The sequence below is a fragment of the Saccostrea cucullata genome, unplaced genomic scaffold (assembly GCF_032062105.1).
Source record: "Saccostrea cucullata isolate Sc308-1 unplaced genomic scaffold, CSIRO_AGI_Scuc_v1 ctg345, whole genome shotgun sequence".
Classification (NCBI taxonomy): domain Eukaryota; kingdom Metazoa; phylum Mollusca; class Bivalvia; order Ostreida; family Ostreidae; genus Saccostrea; species Saccostrea cuccullata.
Window position 1 is genome coordinate 80,237 of NW_026923192.1, and position 14,808 is coordinate 95,044.

At 35.0% G+C, this 14,808-nt stretch overlaps 2 protein-coding genes across 7 annotated transcripts in view; one reads left to right on the top strand and one right to left on the bottom strand.

Moving 5' to 3' along the window:
• Window positions 1-14,808, bottom strand: part of LOC134263406 (solute carrier family 40 member 1-like) — a 125,614-nt gene that overhangs the window by 30,740 nt on the left and 80,066 nt on the right. The gene's annotated exons all lie outside the window — the stretch shown is intronic.
• Window positions 1-14,808, top strand: part of LOC134263404 (rho GTPase-activating protein 35-like) — a 38,593-nt gene that overhangs the window by 248 nt on the left and 23,537 nt on the right. For 5 of the 6 annotated variants that reach the window (XM_062745735.1, XR_009991255.1, XR_009991256.1 and 2 more), the window contains 6 exons: window positions 4,200-4,916; window positions 11,688-11,702; window positions 12,412-13,090; window positions 13,544-13,768; window positions 14,035-14,340; window positions 14,644-14,802. In XM_062745735.1, coding sequence (XP_062601719.1) covers window positions 4,514-4,916; window positions 11,688-11,702; window positions 12,412-13,090; window positions 13,544-13,768; window positions 14,035-14,340; window positions 14,644-14,802 — 1,787 coding nt within the window. In that variant the 5' untranslated portion in view covers window positions 4,200-4,513. Of the gene's footprint in view, window positions 1-4,199; window positions 4,917-11,687; window positions 11,703-12,411; window positions 13,091-13,543; window positions 13,769-14,034; window positions 14,341-14,643; window positions 14,803-14,808 lie in introns of those variants that run through there. The other variant, XM_062745736.1, reaches the window with a different exon arrangement.

The following is a 14,808-nucleotide window of genomic DNA, read 5'->3' on the forward strand; positions in this document are numbered from 1 at the left end:
TTTGTACATATACTTGAGACACATATGTTGTGTAATTGTTCACTTGTTGACTTGTTTTGCTTTTATGATATTGACTTGTTTGTAGTATGAATCAGAAGCCTGGAATGTTACTTTTCTTCAGTTACATGTCGTATAATTTAATATATTAATAATCTTTGAATCAGATGTCAATTATCATTGCCACAACTGTATTTTAAAAGAGGAGGTCATTTTACATATATTAATCATTATTGTAGAATACTCAGAATACTTAATTTATAAAGTACTTTAGTAGCTTAATTTAATGAAAACTGATGTTAATTTTAAACCTTATTTATATATCCTTACAGTTATTGCTTTATTTGATGTTTTTCCCTGTTTTACCATTAATCTTGAGTGGATGAGGGGAAAGGGAAAGAGGGAAGGTAGTCCTGAATAGCTGTCACTTTATATTTCAATATCCATAATTGATCATAAATGTATGATACAAAACAAAGAAAAAAACGGGGGATCAACACCTTGACTGGCGTGAGGTTTAAAATTGCGGAAGGTTCTCACGTGTGGATACCAAAGAGTATTCAATAGGCTTAAGTTGGGAAAACAGATATAAAGTAATAAAACAGATCACCAACACTTAGAATGCTGCAGTAAATTTATTTTGTTTCTTGATCATGTATGAGTACACATATAATCTATGTATACTTGTCACCTGACAATTGAACAGATGGCCAGGAAAACAATCCCAAAACATTTAAATCCCACTTCTGAATAGAATTCTGGTGTGGTCATTAATTAAATCTTTGTAGTGGTATATTTATAGTTTTATGAATGGAAGTATATATATCCAATATCCAGAGTTGTAGTTTTCAAGTTTTAATTTTTTTTTTGCTTGACTGGAGGCAGCCATTGTTTGGGATTTATGAATGAGATTTTAAAGGAGGTTGCTAGCAGATTATAGTCAGGTTCTCATGCCAAGTCTGCATTTAAAATCAAAATTAAAAAGGATAGACATTTTCTCAGATTGCTTTGAAAATATATTGATTTTAGCTCACCTTAGTCTTTGAGATGACTTTTTTCTGGGTTATAAAGAGCAGGTAGCCCCTTTATCAAAGTTCTGAAATTCAAAAGTTCAGATCTAGGGTGGGACTCTAAAAGTTGCTCACATTTTGAAAATATACCAAGAAATAAGAATTTATCTTTATACTTGTGGACATATAGCAGGCAAACTGAATGATTTTAATAAGCATTTAGTCTCAACTAAATTTGTAGAATTCATGTACCGAGGTGACCTTCAAGGTCCAGGGGCCTCTTTTAGTTCATAGTATGTCAGAATGTTCTGTACCATTGTGATTATTTTATTCAGTTTATTGGTAGTCTTTAGGTTACTATCAGTGTAAACTCCACATTTTGTAAAACATTGTGAATGAGTAGTATTTGGGAGCTGTGTATAACGGACAGGAAATTCCCTGCTGCCTCAGACGATATCAGAATCGAGGAGGAATCACTGCCAGGGTATAAATCTGTCTTAGGAATGGTTATGAGGGGGAAATAGTAGAGAACTGGATGATGTACATTTATATATAGGCTTCAACTGTCTGCAGATGTCATCAAGGTTTTTGTTTAAAATTTTTAAGTAGGGGTTGAATGGATCTGTTTTACTGGGATGAGATGTGTACAGGTATATTTTAAATCTACAGTGACTTCCCTGAATGGATAAAGTGCATTTATCATTTTTATGTGGGGACCTGTATGCATGCTAATGGCTAGATAGGCACAATGTTCTCAGCAATTTCTTCATTATTTTTAACTTCTTTCACCATTACAAAGTATTGAGAATGAAAAACAATGAAGTAGTTGTAAATCATGTACTTTAAGCATTTTATCATGCATGTATTATGATTTCTTAAAAATTGAATTTTTCAAAAGGCAGTCGTGAATTAATTATTACCTTAACAATTAAATATGGAATTCAGCATTCGCATAAGTACAGCATACATTTTATACTTAATGGAACTCATTTTTGGACTGTATCATATTTTACCCCTGCTCCGTACAATTGTAAACTGCATAAGTACATGCAAGTTCACTCATATGTACACAACCAGGGCTGTCTTTAAGACAAGGGGGCTGGGGAAATTTTCCTGCCTGTTATGATATAATTTGTCATTTATTCTGGTATTCACCATCAACCCCCAGTTAGGGTAGGAACCCCTGATCTCCTTCTACTTAATCTTTTCTGAGGAAGATACAGAAGATATTTCAATTTTTAGAGACAACTCGGCATAACATACCAGAGGAATGCTATTCATTTTGTGGACTATTCATATTTTACCCAGTTCATAATTGTATAAGCTACATATACATGATATACATATACATGTAAGTACAAGGTCACTTATATAGGTAACATAACGGGAATGTGTAGAATTTCACATGGAAATTTTTCTCCCGCAGTTGTAATATCTGACGCATGAATAAATTTCCATGTGTGTTATTTTAAGATTTCACAGTCACTGTTGCATTTTTTTTTTACCTAAAGTACCTGTTCAATTCACACATCTACTTTATGTCAAATTTCAAATATCCATTTCCACAAATATTCAAGTCCAAAACATTTGCAAGGTTACAGTCTTAGTGCATGTATAAAATATGAGAAGCTTGTATTAAATTTATGCTTGTATTATCATAGTAGGTACATGTAGGACCAGAAGCTTGCATTTAAGTTTTATAAAAAAAAAAAAGGAAGTTAAATGGAAGGACTCATTATTAAACCCTATAAAAACAAGCTTTTTCACCCACACAATATTTTGTGCTTGATGCTTCTTGGAAATCCACTATCCATTTTGTTCAGTTTAGTTTTTTTAAAGTGAATGTAAAATAAAAAAGAATAATACACAGCACACATTCCAATATTTTCCTCTCTGAATGAAAAAAAAATTGTATCAGGGTAAACACAGACTGCTGTATTTTGGTATCGTCTCTGCTTTTCATACTGTCAATATTTGCTCTGTGCTGTCTGTAAATAACCCACTGTACACACTGCCTTCCACTGAATGTAGCGATGACTCATCAATTTACTATAGATAGGGAAACCTCCGTCAGCTATACTTAGTAACAGCTTACTTAAAATCATAAACCTGTTCAAAGCTGCCACTGGTGTTCTGGTAATTTTAGCCCATTGTTGTCTAAGGGTGAGTTGAATTGGTCAGAGATTAGAATTTATCCGTTCATTGTTTTATGATTGTTTATAAATCAAACTACAGATATCTTCTGACGGGGGTGTCATAGAGGCTTTTGGAAAGATACAGGCGAAGAATTTGAGATAAAAAATTTCTTCTCTTGGCAAGGTCATTGTATTGTGCTTGCATTTGCTGATGTCTTCAGCATGTTTTGAATGGATCTATCTTTAGTTTGTGTAATTCAGATTTGTCTTGGAAAGATATTTTTAGGGTTCTGAAAAAGGGAGAGAATATGGGAAGAAGTCTGTTGGTGATCAGATGGTAGAAATACTGCTGATGTAATCTGTTTTATGTTAATATTTACATGTACACCTGGATTTGGAGGAAAATGCCTCAAATTATTTTTTCTTCACATGATATTCCTTAAAGTTAAATGCTCAAATAAAGACATGTTTATAAAATCATAAAATGACACCCATTGTTAATGTCTTCCTTGTATTAATATGATATCCAGGTTTATTAGGGTCCATTACTGAACCCATAAACTACACTTATAGTAAAACTTTACTCTTATTTTTGAAAATAAATACCTGTACAAAGTCTATTAATACACATATTTCACATGTGCTGGATCATTAGAATTGACCATTTTTGTCATAAGGGTCATGATAATGAAGCAAAGTTAGAGCCATTTGATACAGTTTCTTTCTTAGACATGCATATAAACTTTGTATTATATCTTGATTATACATCTCTGGGTCTATTAAAATGCTGATTTTGAAAATATTCCACTTAAAATTGTGAGTGCTTTATTTTGATATGCAGTTTTGTCACAATATGTGTTAGCTGATTCTGTATCTGCCTTGTTTTATTTCCGATGAATTCCAAATAATATTCTAAAATGTCCTTACATGTGTATTTATTAGTAATTGTTCCTGGGTGAAGTGGAATATGTACATTTGCCTAAATTCTGATTTGTAGATTCTTATTTTTTGTGATTGAATTTTTCATGAACTTTGATTTTTGTTTTCTATTGAACAGATTGAAGAGATTGTACTAAGAAGTGTGTAAAGTCTTTTGATGCCACAGAATCAGATTCTTCATTGGAAGTGAGCGATTTGAAGAAGAGAGAGTACAGTGTTTGTGGGAACAAGTTTCAGGAAAGTAATACTTATAAAATAAGTAGTAACGAACTCTCTTCCTGATTGATCACTGATACAGAGAACAATGGCTAAAGACACAGACAAGGAAATTTACCTCTTACACTTCGTAGATGAAACCTGAACTCTGTCTAGGACCATGGCAGGTATGCCAGACAGACTTCGATAACAGTTTTTCATGTGTGTGAATCGGGAATGGCAAAGAAAGCAGAAGATAGAACTTACAATGTCAGCGTTATTGGCCTGTCAGGGTCAGAGAGTGTGAAAGGGGCGGTGGGGGTGGGCAAGTCATGCCTGTGTAACCGTTTTATCAACGATGTAGCGGACAAATACCACACGGAACACATCTCCGTCCTCAGTCAGAGCGACTTCGCGGGGCGGGTGATCAACAATGACCACTTCCTGTACTGGGGAGAGACGACAAAAACGGACGAAGGGAACAACTTTACATTCCATGTCATAGAACAGACGGAATTCATTGATGATGTCTCCTTCCAAGTCTTCAAGACGGGACGTACGGACAACTACTGCAAGAGGAGTACGCAAAGTAAAGTACAGTCTGCCGAGAAATTGATGTACATCTGTAAAGACCAGCTGGGTAAGCCTATAACAGCAAAACAATTATTATTTGATACATTTTTTTCTTCATTGTTCTTGCAGTTTTTCTGCATTTTATGGTTTTCATTTTGTTTCAAATGTTCAACTGGTATTTGCTTTAAAGAAAATTAATTATAAATTTTTATTAATAACAATGATTATATATTGATATGAACTTTCCTTTAATAAGTAATGGATATATGCCGAATACTGTTCTATATGTAAAATTATCAGACTGTTTGAGGCCCGTTAGGGCCGAAAACTGTCTGATAATTTTACATATAGAATAGTATGAGGCATATATCTTACTTAAAACATTGCCATTTAAATGTACAAAAGTTACCTGAAGGAGTCCGATAATAACACAATGGGAGTTTAGGCATCCATTGTTTTCTACCCGTCTGATAAGTAGATAAAAGAAATGAGAAAGTAAAAAAAGTGAGTGAACTCTTGTTTCATTTCATTCATTCAATGGTAGTCGTTTCGTTTAGCAGGACAGGGGTCCGGTGGGAATTTTTTTTTGGAGGGGGGGGGGGGCATTTTTATTTATGATGTGCATGAATTGACATTGATACTGACATAATTTTGGTTGATATTTTAACCATCACCCTGGAAAGTAAAATGCGGATTTTAACTCTAGCTGAAATTTTAGTTTAGATAATGGAAATTCTCAGGTTTTGAAAATGTGGCCATCGGCGAACACACATAAAAGGAGATTGCAGAATCTTTTTCAGAAATGGATTTAAATTCGCTTATTCAAAGTGCTGAATCAAAAACTCTTTTAAAGATTGGGAAGTATTGATGTTGTGGATGGTTTAAACTCGGATTTCTTTTCATGGATTTGCTATTTTGTAGTGTGCTCATCTTAATTTCCTTGCGTTTGGTTTCCCAAAAATTTTTTCTTAACATTTTTATTAGGGGTTTCTGGACATATTTAATCGTAATTTCACTCTTTGTTTTGCTTTTTAAATACCGTCCGATTTTGTTATCATTGCCGTCCGATAATATATTATCAGACGGGTAATTATTATTATCGGACGGCTACAGGTAAATTTTTAGACTGCAAGAACAAAGGCTTGACGTCACAGCAATGTTTTAAGTAATTATACTCTGTTTTGAAATGATGATACAATATTTAACCTTGAATCATCTAAAAACCAACCTCAATTTCCGATACAGCAGATACATGTACTTTAAAAAAGATGATATACAATAAAGAACCATACACTACTGATTTGATTAAGTAATTTAAACATGGTCACAAAATGAAATAGATGAAGCATTTGTTTATGTCTTAAACAATTAACAATATTGTCTATTTAAGATCCACAATTGCTGTAAATTCATCACCAGTTGTAAATTGGTTACTATAAAGGTACAACACCTGTTGCAGTCTTCTCCTTAAGTTAAAGATCATGTTTTAAAGGAAACAAGATTTGTTTGTGAACATTGATGGCCCTGTATGGCAGCATATGGCCAGGGTTGAAGTTTTTCAAATGCAAGTCAAATTTCAACCTCAAAATGTTTAAATTGTTGGAGAAGGTCTTTTCACAAGAAATATACCAGTACCTGTGAAATATGAAAGGCCTAGTATTAATTGTTCAAAAGTTAGGACCAAGGTTAAAAAATTTTTTAGAAAGTGGGTCAAACTCTAAGGTCAAGGTCATTTATACCCATTGAAAGGCCTTGTGACAATGAAGTCATATGTGAAGTATGAAAGCTCTAGCACCAACTATTCAAAAATTGTGGCCAATTAAAGTTAAAGTTTGGTGTTTTTTTTGTAAAACAGTCAGGGGTGTGATGGAAATCCATCATTTTTTAAATGACGATTTTTTGTCATAAAATAAATTTGTTATTATGACTAAAACTTGTCATTTTTAAGAAAATGACGAAAAACAGTCATAAAAATTTAGAATGTTTTTAGAATACCGAGTTACCTCTCTTTGAAAAATGTTAGATCCACCAACCGTAAAAAGGACAAAAAACATCGTAAAAAAACTTGATTTCTCTAATACAGTTGACCACAATACTGGTTATGTTGACAGTACAAATTTCCCAAACAAAAATAAGAGTAAAAGAGTTATTTGTCAATTTATTTGCATTAAATAGCAAAGAAGACGAAAATGACGATATTTCGTCTTTTTTCAAAATAGAGGGTCTGGGCGCACTGAAATATCTCGCTTGTTTTACGGGGCGCACTACTTTTTTATTGCTTTAACTTTTTGTCAAGACTTTTCTCTACACGTATATATTCTTCCAGACACTTTACTATACGTTTTTTAGAGCACTAAAAGCCATGTAAATGGCGAATTAGATCTACCAAAATTCTACATTTTACAGCTAAACAATAACTTTCACCTTCTAGGTTCATGTTGATGTTCTAACGCACGTGGTCTGTAGAAGTCAGTGACCCGGATGAAAGGAAACTCGCGTAAACCCTGCTGTTCAAGCGGGAAATTCAAAATTCGATGTTAAACAACCGTGATAGAGGCATTTTGTCGGAAATAAAAATATGACGAAAATTCGTCATATTTACAAAAATGACGGAATCCCGTATTTAAAAAAGAGACGACAATCAGTCATTTTTAGAAATGACGGATTTCCATCACACCCCTGACTGTAAAAGTGGAACAAACTCCAAGGTCAAGATTTCAAAATTGTTGGTACCCAAAGAAAGGTCTTGTCACAAGGAATACAACTGTGAAACTGCCCCACCCAAGTTATTGACAAAGTTACAGAAACAATGAAAAAAGACAAACAAATAAACAGACAAAGTTTTGTTTAACAAATTGATTGAATTATGTTATTCTGCTTCTTTAGATATTTTCTTTATTAAGCATTTAAATATAAAATTTAAAGCATATTTACATGATAGTGACGATACATCACATGACAGTACATGCATCAATATATTAGTACATATATATATGTCTTGTCTGTGTATATTTCTGGTATTAAATCATATTGTATAGCTTCATTCAGGAAATGCTAAAATTGATTTATGATAATAACTTTGTACAAATAAAATTTTGAAATGATCAACTTCCCTGTTTTCAAAATTATAATACATGTGTACAAGTAACTAGGCAGCTAGGTTAAGGACTCACAATCTTACATCAGTCTATGCCTAACTTTGGGAAATTGATAATGACGTCATGTTAAAACTGTACTAATAAATCTAGGCAAATAAATACTAATGTTCTGTTTCATTCACATTTAGATTCAGTAATTTCTCATAAATATTGTTAAAATAAATCAATGTTTACTTTTTGAATGAAGAATGTAAATCCAAATTGATCTCGCTGTACTGAGTGAGATGATGTCACAGATTAGTTTGACACGCAGTTTCTCTGTACTTGAGGCATAGATCAAGCTATTATTGTAGCATACATAGGCAAATACTAGACTTCCCATTATCCAAAATTCATGCTGATAAAACAATATCAACATTGTATTCATTTTCTCGGAATATTTTAAGGCATATTTTTTGTGGGCGTCCTTTGTCCATTTACTATTTGTAGATTTCCTAGAATTTTCAGTCTTAAATTAAACAGTCTATAACTCTTTAAACAAGACCTGTTTCAATGTGAAACAAGATGCGTTTGTGAAATACTGATGCCCCCGTATGGCAACATAGCAAAGATTAAGTTTTCTCAAATGCAAAATATTGATACCCAAAGTATGGCCTTCTCACAAGAAATACAAATGTGAAATATAAAACCCTAGCACCACCTGTTCAAAAGTTATGGCCAAGGTTAACAATTTTTAAAGATAGGTCAAACTCCGGGTCAAGGTCAAAGTTCAGGATTGTTGGTGTGTTAAAAAAGGCCTTGTCACAAAGATTACATATGGGAAGTATGTAAGCCCTAGCCCTAACCGTTCAAAAGTTATTGCTAAGGTTAAAGTTTTTAAAATGTAGGTCAAACTCCAAGGTCAAAGGGTCAAAGTTGTTGGTATCCAATGAAAGGTCTTGTCACAAGGATTACATATGTAAAGTATGTAAGCCCTAACCATTCAAAATTATGGACAAGGTTAAAGTTTTTTAAAAATTGGTCAATCTACAAGGTCAAGGGGAAAATGTCAAGATTGTTGGTATCCAATAAAAAGGTCTTGTCACATGGATTACATATGTAAAATATGAAAGCCCTAGCCCTTATGGTTCAAAAGTTATGGCCAAAGTTAAAGTTTTCTTAAAAGTAGGTCAATCTCCACAAAAGGTCAAAGTTGTTGGTATCCAATGAAAGGTCTTCTCATAAAGAATGCGTAATTGAAGTATGAAAGTCCTAGAACCAACCGTTCAAAAGTTATGACCAAAGTAAAAGTTTGGAATTTTGGTGTAAAAGTGTGTCAAACTACAAGGTTAAGGTCAAGAGGTCAAATTTGGTGGTACCCAAGGAATAGAGCTATGAAATATGAATACCATATATAGTCCCACCCAGTCAAAAGTATGGGCAATGTTAAAAGTTTTTGTGGACAAACAGACAGACAAATGGACAGGGAAAAAAACTAAATGCCTGAAACTTCATTTAGGGGGAGGGGGATAAAAATGATCATTTAAAGTTGTGTATGGGGCTTGCACGTTATATGTCAGAATTGAAATATACATAGATTTCATGAAATATAAGGACAAACTAAGAAAAATGGGCTGCGGGTTCAAGAGTTGAATGATTAGTCACGAAGCACTGTCTGATAAAATATGTTCACTTTTATCTTTAAATGTCCAATTTAAAAAGTAGGCAAAAATTTCAGGATGTAGTATAAAAGATACTTAACAACGATACATGGAAAGTGTTGACAACAGCTAGCTATTGACATCTCCTTGTGAAAGAGGCATTTGTATATTCCTTCCTTCTTGTTTTACTTAATATTATATCATTAAAAACTTATAAATAAAGAATGCTTTAAGCTACATTGGAATAGTATTCTATTCTGCTATAGGCTGACAAAAGCACCAACAAAACAGAAATGTGGGGTTTCCCATAGGAAAATATGGAATTTCCTTTGGGGTTACCCATTTTTATGCCCCGCCATGAATATGGCTGGGGCATATAGTGTTTGTCATGGGCGTCTTCCATCCTTCCGTCCTTCCGTCTTTCCGTCCTTCTGTCCTTCCGTCTTCCGTCACACTTTGCATTTAGCTCTGTTCAAAGCTAAGTTTCTTTGAAACTATCCAAGATATTTTCATCAAACTTCATATGCTGATAGATATTGATGAGAGCTATGCAACTGCATCAACATTTTTTGACCCTGACCTTTCCTTTGACCTTGACCTCACTTTTCTTAAATTGGTGTTTAGCTCAGATTTGAACATACCATTCAAGTTGGTGTTATTAAACTTCACATGTTGATACAAACTTGCATGGATGATGCATCTAGAGATGAACACTAGCAGACTTGCTTCGGATGCTGGATCTGACCTACATTTTCCAGATAAGTGACCAGGTTAAAGTTTTTGGAGCAGGTCCATTTCCAAGGAAATATAAGCCCTACCCAATCCAAACTTTCATGGACAATGCATCTAGGGATGAACACTACCAGACTTGCTTCGGATGCTGGATCTGACCTACTTTTTCCTGATGAGTGACCAGGTTAAAGTTTTTGAAGCAGGTCCATTCCTAAGGAACTATAAGCCCTACCCAAACCAAACTTGCATGGATGATGCATATAGAGATGGACACTACCAGACTTGCTTCGGATGCTGAATCTGACCTACATTTTCATTCCCAAGTAACTTTAAGCCCTACCTGAACCAAACTTGCATGGATGATGCATCTAGGGATGGACACTACCAGACTTGCTTCGGATGCTGAATCTGACCTACATTTTCATTCCCAAGTAACTATAAGCCCTACCTGAACCAAACTTGCATGGATGATGCATCTAGGGATGGACACTACCAGACTTGCTTCGGATGCTGGATCTGACCTATATTTTAATTCCCTAATAACTATAAGCCCTGCCTGAACCAAACTTGCATGGATGATGCATCTAGGGATGGACACTACCAGACTTGCTTCGGATGCTGGATCTGACCTATATTTTCATTCCCAAGTAACTATTAGCCCTGCCTGAACCAAACTTGCATGGATGATGCATCTAGGGATGGACACAACCGGACTTGCTTCGGATGCTGAATCTGACCTATATTTTCATCCCCAAGTAACTATAAGCCCTGCCTGAACCAAACTTGCATGGATGATGCATCTAGGGAGGGACACTACCAGACTTGCTTCGGATGCTGAATCTGACCTATATTTTCATTCCCAAGTAACTATAAGCCCTGCCTGAACCAAACTTGCATGGATGATGCATCTAGGGATGGACACTACCAGACTTGCTTCGGATGCTGAATCTGACCTATATTTTCATTCCCAAGTAACTATAAGCCCTGCCTGAACCAAACTTGCATGGCTGATGCATCTAGGGATGGACACTACCAGACTTGCTTCGGATGCTGGATCTGACCTACATTTTTATTCTCAAGTAACTATAAGCCCTACCTGAACCAAACTTGCATGGATGATGCATCTAGGGATGGACACTACCAGACTTGCTTCGGATGCTGGATCTGACCTACATATCAAGTAACTATAAGCCCTACCTGAACCAAACTTGCATGGATGATGCATCTAGGGATGGACACTACCAGACTTGCTTCGGATGCTGGATCTGACCTACATTTTTATTCCTTAGTAGCTATAAGTGTTTCACAATATCTTTAATATTTGATGTATTTTTTTTACATGTTTTATGTCTAGCTATTGTATTTCAGTGGAGAGTTTCAGTGGTAGGTGTTTTCCATTGTGATCACCATTGTCTCATTTTCAGTATCCTCTTGAATCCAAGCATTTTAATTAATACAAAAAAATCTGTTGTTTTCAAATTCTTCCAAATTTCATTTAGAAAAGAAAAGATCTTTCAAAAGGATTCTTTCCATTTTTGATCTCATGGAATGTGGCATGCGTTTGAGTACTAGACTCGATCTTCCGATTTTTTAATTCGGTTTTTGTTATATGATAAATCTTGACCTTTTAATATCAATAAAACAAGGAACTATATACGACTGATGTTGGGAGCACTCTTGAAATCCTAAGGACTGGCTAATTAATATCATTACACACTGCTTATGATCAACATCCTTTTGGATCTCGAAGTTCTTCTTTGTAAACTTCAACTCAATCATTGTTCAATTAAGCTTCCCATTTCAAATTCAAAAACTTTGTTTTATAGAATTAAAAAATCATTTCCTCTCTATTTTTGTATCTATTAAAATAAGTGATATATATTTGCATTAGGAAAAGTTCAACCTTTCTTTTTTTAAAATGACTAAAAGCTTTATAACAACAGTAAATTTTCCTTTTAATGTCAATGAGTAAAATTAAAGGTATGGTGGTCTTGTATATCATACAGAAATATTGTGTTATTTCCAAACTAAAATTGAATGCCATTGAAATCTCCCACAATACCTTACTGTTAAAGTCATATATTTTTTTCAGGAATGGAAACAGACAGTGCGTATGAGCAGAAACTAATGCCTGATGGGAAACTTAACATTGATGGGTTCATTTGCTGTTTTGATGTTAGCAAGGTTCCTCAGAGGAACTTAGAACACCAAGTGGACTTTGTGATCCATCTCCTGAATGCTGCAGTGAAAACCAGAAAACCCGTAGTACTGGTGACCACCAAGAATGATGATGCAGACAAGCGATATTTACCGGAAGTGGCCAAAATCGTAGCCAGAAAAGACTACAAGAACAACATTCCCGTTGTCGAGACTTCAGCTCATAAAAATGTGAATGTGGAGCAGGCCTTAATAGTGCTGGCTCACATGATGGACAAAAACAAGCGTCGACCAATTATCACCCCTTACACTGAGGCCTTTAAACAACGCCAGGAGATCGAAGAAGTAGCAATTAATGCTTATAAAAATCTTTTACGTATTCATGTAACAGACCCTAAGGCCATCTTTAAGACATACCTTAGGAAGTTGGAGCGGGAACCTGATTTTAACCATTATGTTGAACTGTTAGGTACTGATAATGCTAAGAAATTGTTTCGTCAACATGCGAGACAGTTAAGGGAGGACCAGATTAGAAAGCGAGAAAAAATATTCTCTACAAGATTGCCAGATCTGATTCAACGGTTTTTACCTGATTTAGAAACTATTGGGAACAGGTAACATATTTTTTAAATAAATAAATGTCCAAGTACTCATTTAAGTTGATCAGATCATATAATTCTGACTAAAAGTTTTCCAAAATGATGACATAAATGGTGCCTGTTCATTCAGTTTGTTTCAATAGAAGATCTGTGGATATCGAATATTTCATTTGTATGATTTTCTTCTACCACAAAGTCCTATTTGACATCAGCTAGTTAATTCTGTATTTAGCAAAATTATGATTGGAAACAGTTAAAAATATTAACTATTGTTAAAAGATCTTTATTAAGGAAATGATTAATGGCATCCTGGAAAATATGGATAAGAGTAGTGCAAATCTTGAAAGCCATGTGGAAAAGAATCAAAATTTGTATACATTATAAGTAAGGTAGAAGGCAAACTGGACCATGCTTTACACATTTGTTTTAGGCAGTACATGTATATGTAAAACTTGCTATATTTTGTAGGTCATGGAGTGCTTGTCAAAGGTACATCAAAGAACACAAGGAATTTAAGCATTACTTTGTGGAGGTGTGTAATCCGGAGGAGGGGGAGACCTGGAAGATGGTGCCCTCCTTCATTGACGACTACAATGAGACCAGGACGCCATTTGATGTCCTGAGTTCCCCTGAGGGGGAGGCCGTGTACCAGAGGCATCTCAAAGAACTGCAGGAGGCTCACAAGAAAATTCAGTAAGATCAGCACCAAGTCTTTGTCAGTAGACTAGTTCTGTGATTGATTTGAAAAGTCACTTTGTGAAAATTTTAATGAAGAGATATATAAGCTCTAAGAGTGCTTAGTTTAATTCATTCCTTGTAGGAAAACTACTGTGAAAGAACTTTTTACCACTGTATATTGAGCTTTAGTTTTACTGTGCTATCCAAATCAGATTTTTTGAGAAAGTATTTATGATCGTTAATATGATGAAGAAATAATTTGTTAAATTTGTTTACAACAGACTGAGGGAACAGTTCAAGAAGCTTTTGTCGGAGACTCCTCAAGTTTTCCCGGGGGCTACACTGGACGATATCTATATGTTATTTACTGGGAGGGACTGCTACATCGGGCTGTCGGCCTCAGAGCGGGAGGATGTGTTTGATGATTATCAGGAGGAGCTAAAAGCCCAGGTCAAGCACGATTTTCAGGAACTCCTCTGGGAACGGACCGAGACATTCATTAGGCAGAGGATGCAGCCAAACTCCTCCGAAAAAATCACTCAAGAAGATCTCACTCTCATCAAGGAGGATATAGAGAAGGACCCCAGGTAAAGCTGAGAACCAGCAAGAAATATATACATTAAATTAAACAGTTCTTACCACAATACAAGCCCAGAGTGCATGGAAAAATAGAAAGGATTAAAAGGCTAGAATGGCATATATTTGGTCATTTAGGCATATTGTATTATCTAAACTATTTATATTGTTTGGTTGAGTACTAATGGATAGTAAGCTTCAATTAAAAAAGTTACAGGTTCTTTTTAAAATATTTTGATACAATATAAGGTAAATGGTATGGGGGAAGCCTAAACTATCATATGTATGACATTGTGAGGTTTCTACCTCTGCAGGTATCGTCGTTTGGACAAGATGGAGGATGAACGGGATGTGCTTCTGATAAAACACCTGGGATTTCTGGAGATGCCCTCCAGTGACAGGTGTTATTACAAGGACCAGTGTGCCGAGACTCAAGTGCAATCAGTATTAGAGATAGCTGCCAAGACAGTCAAGTGAGT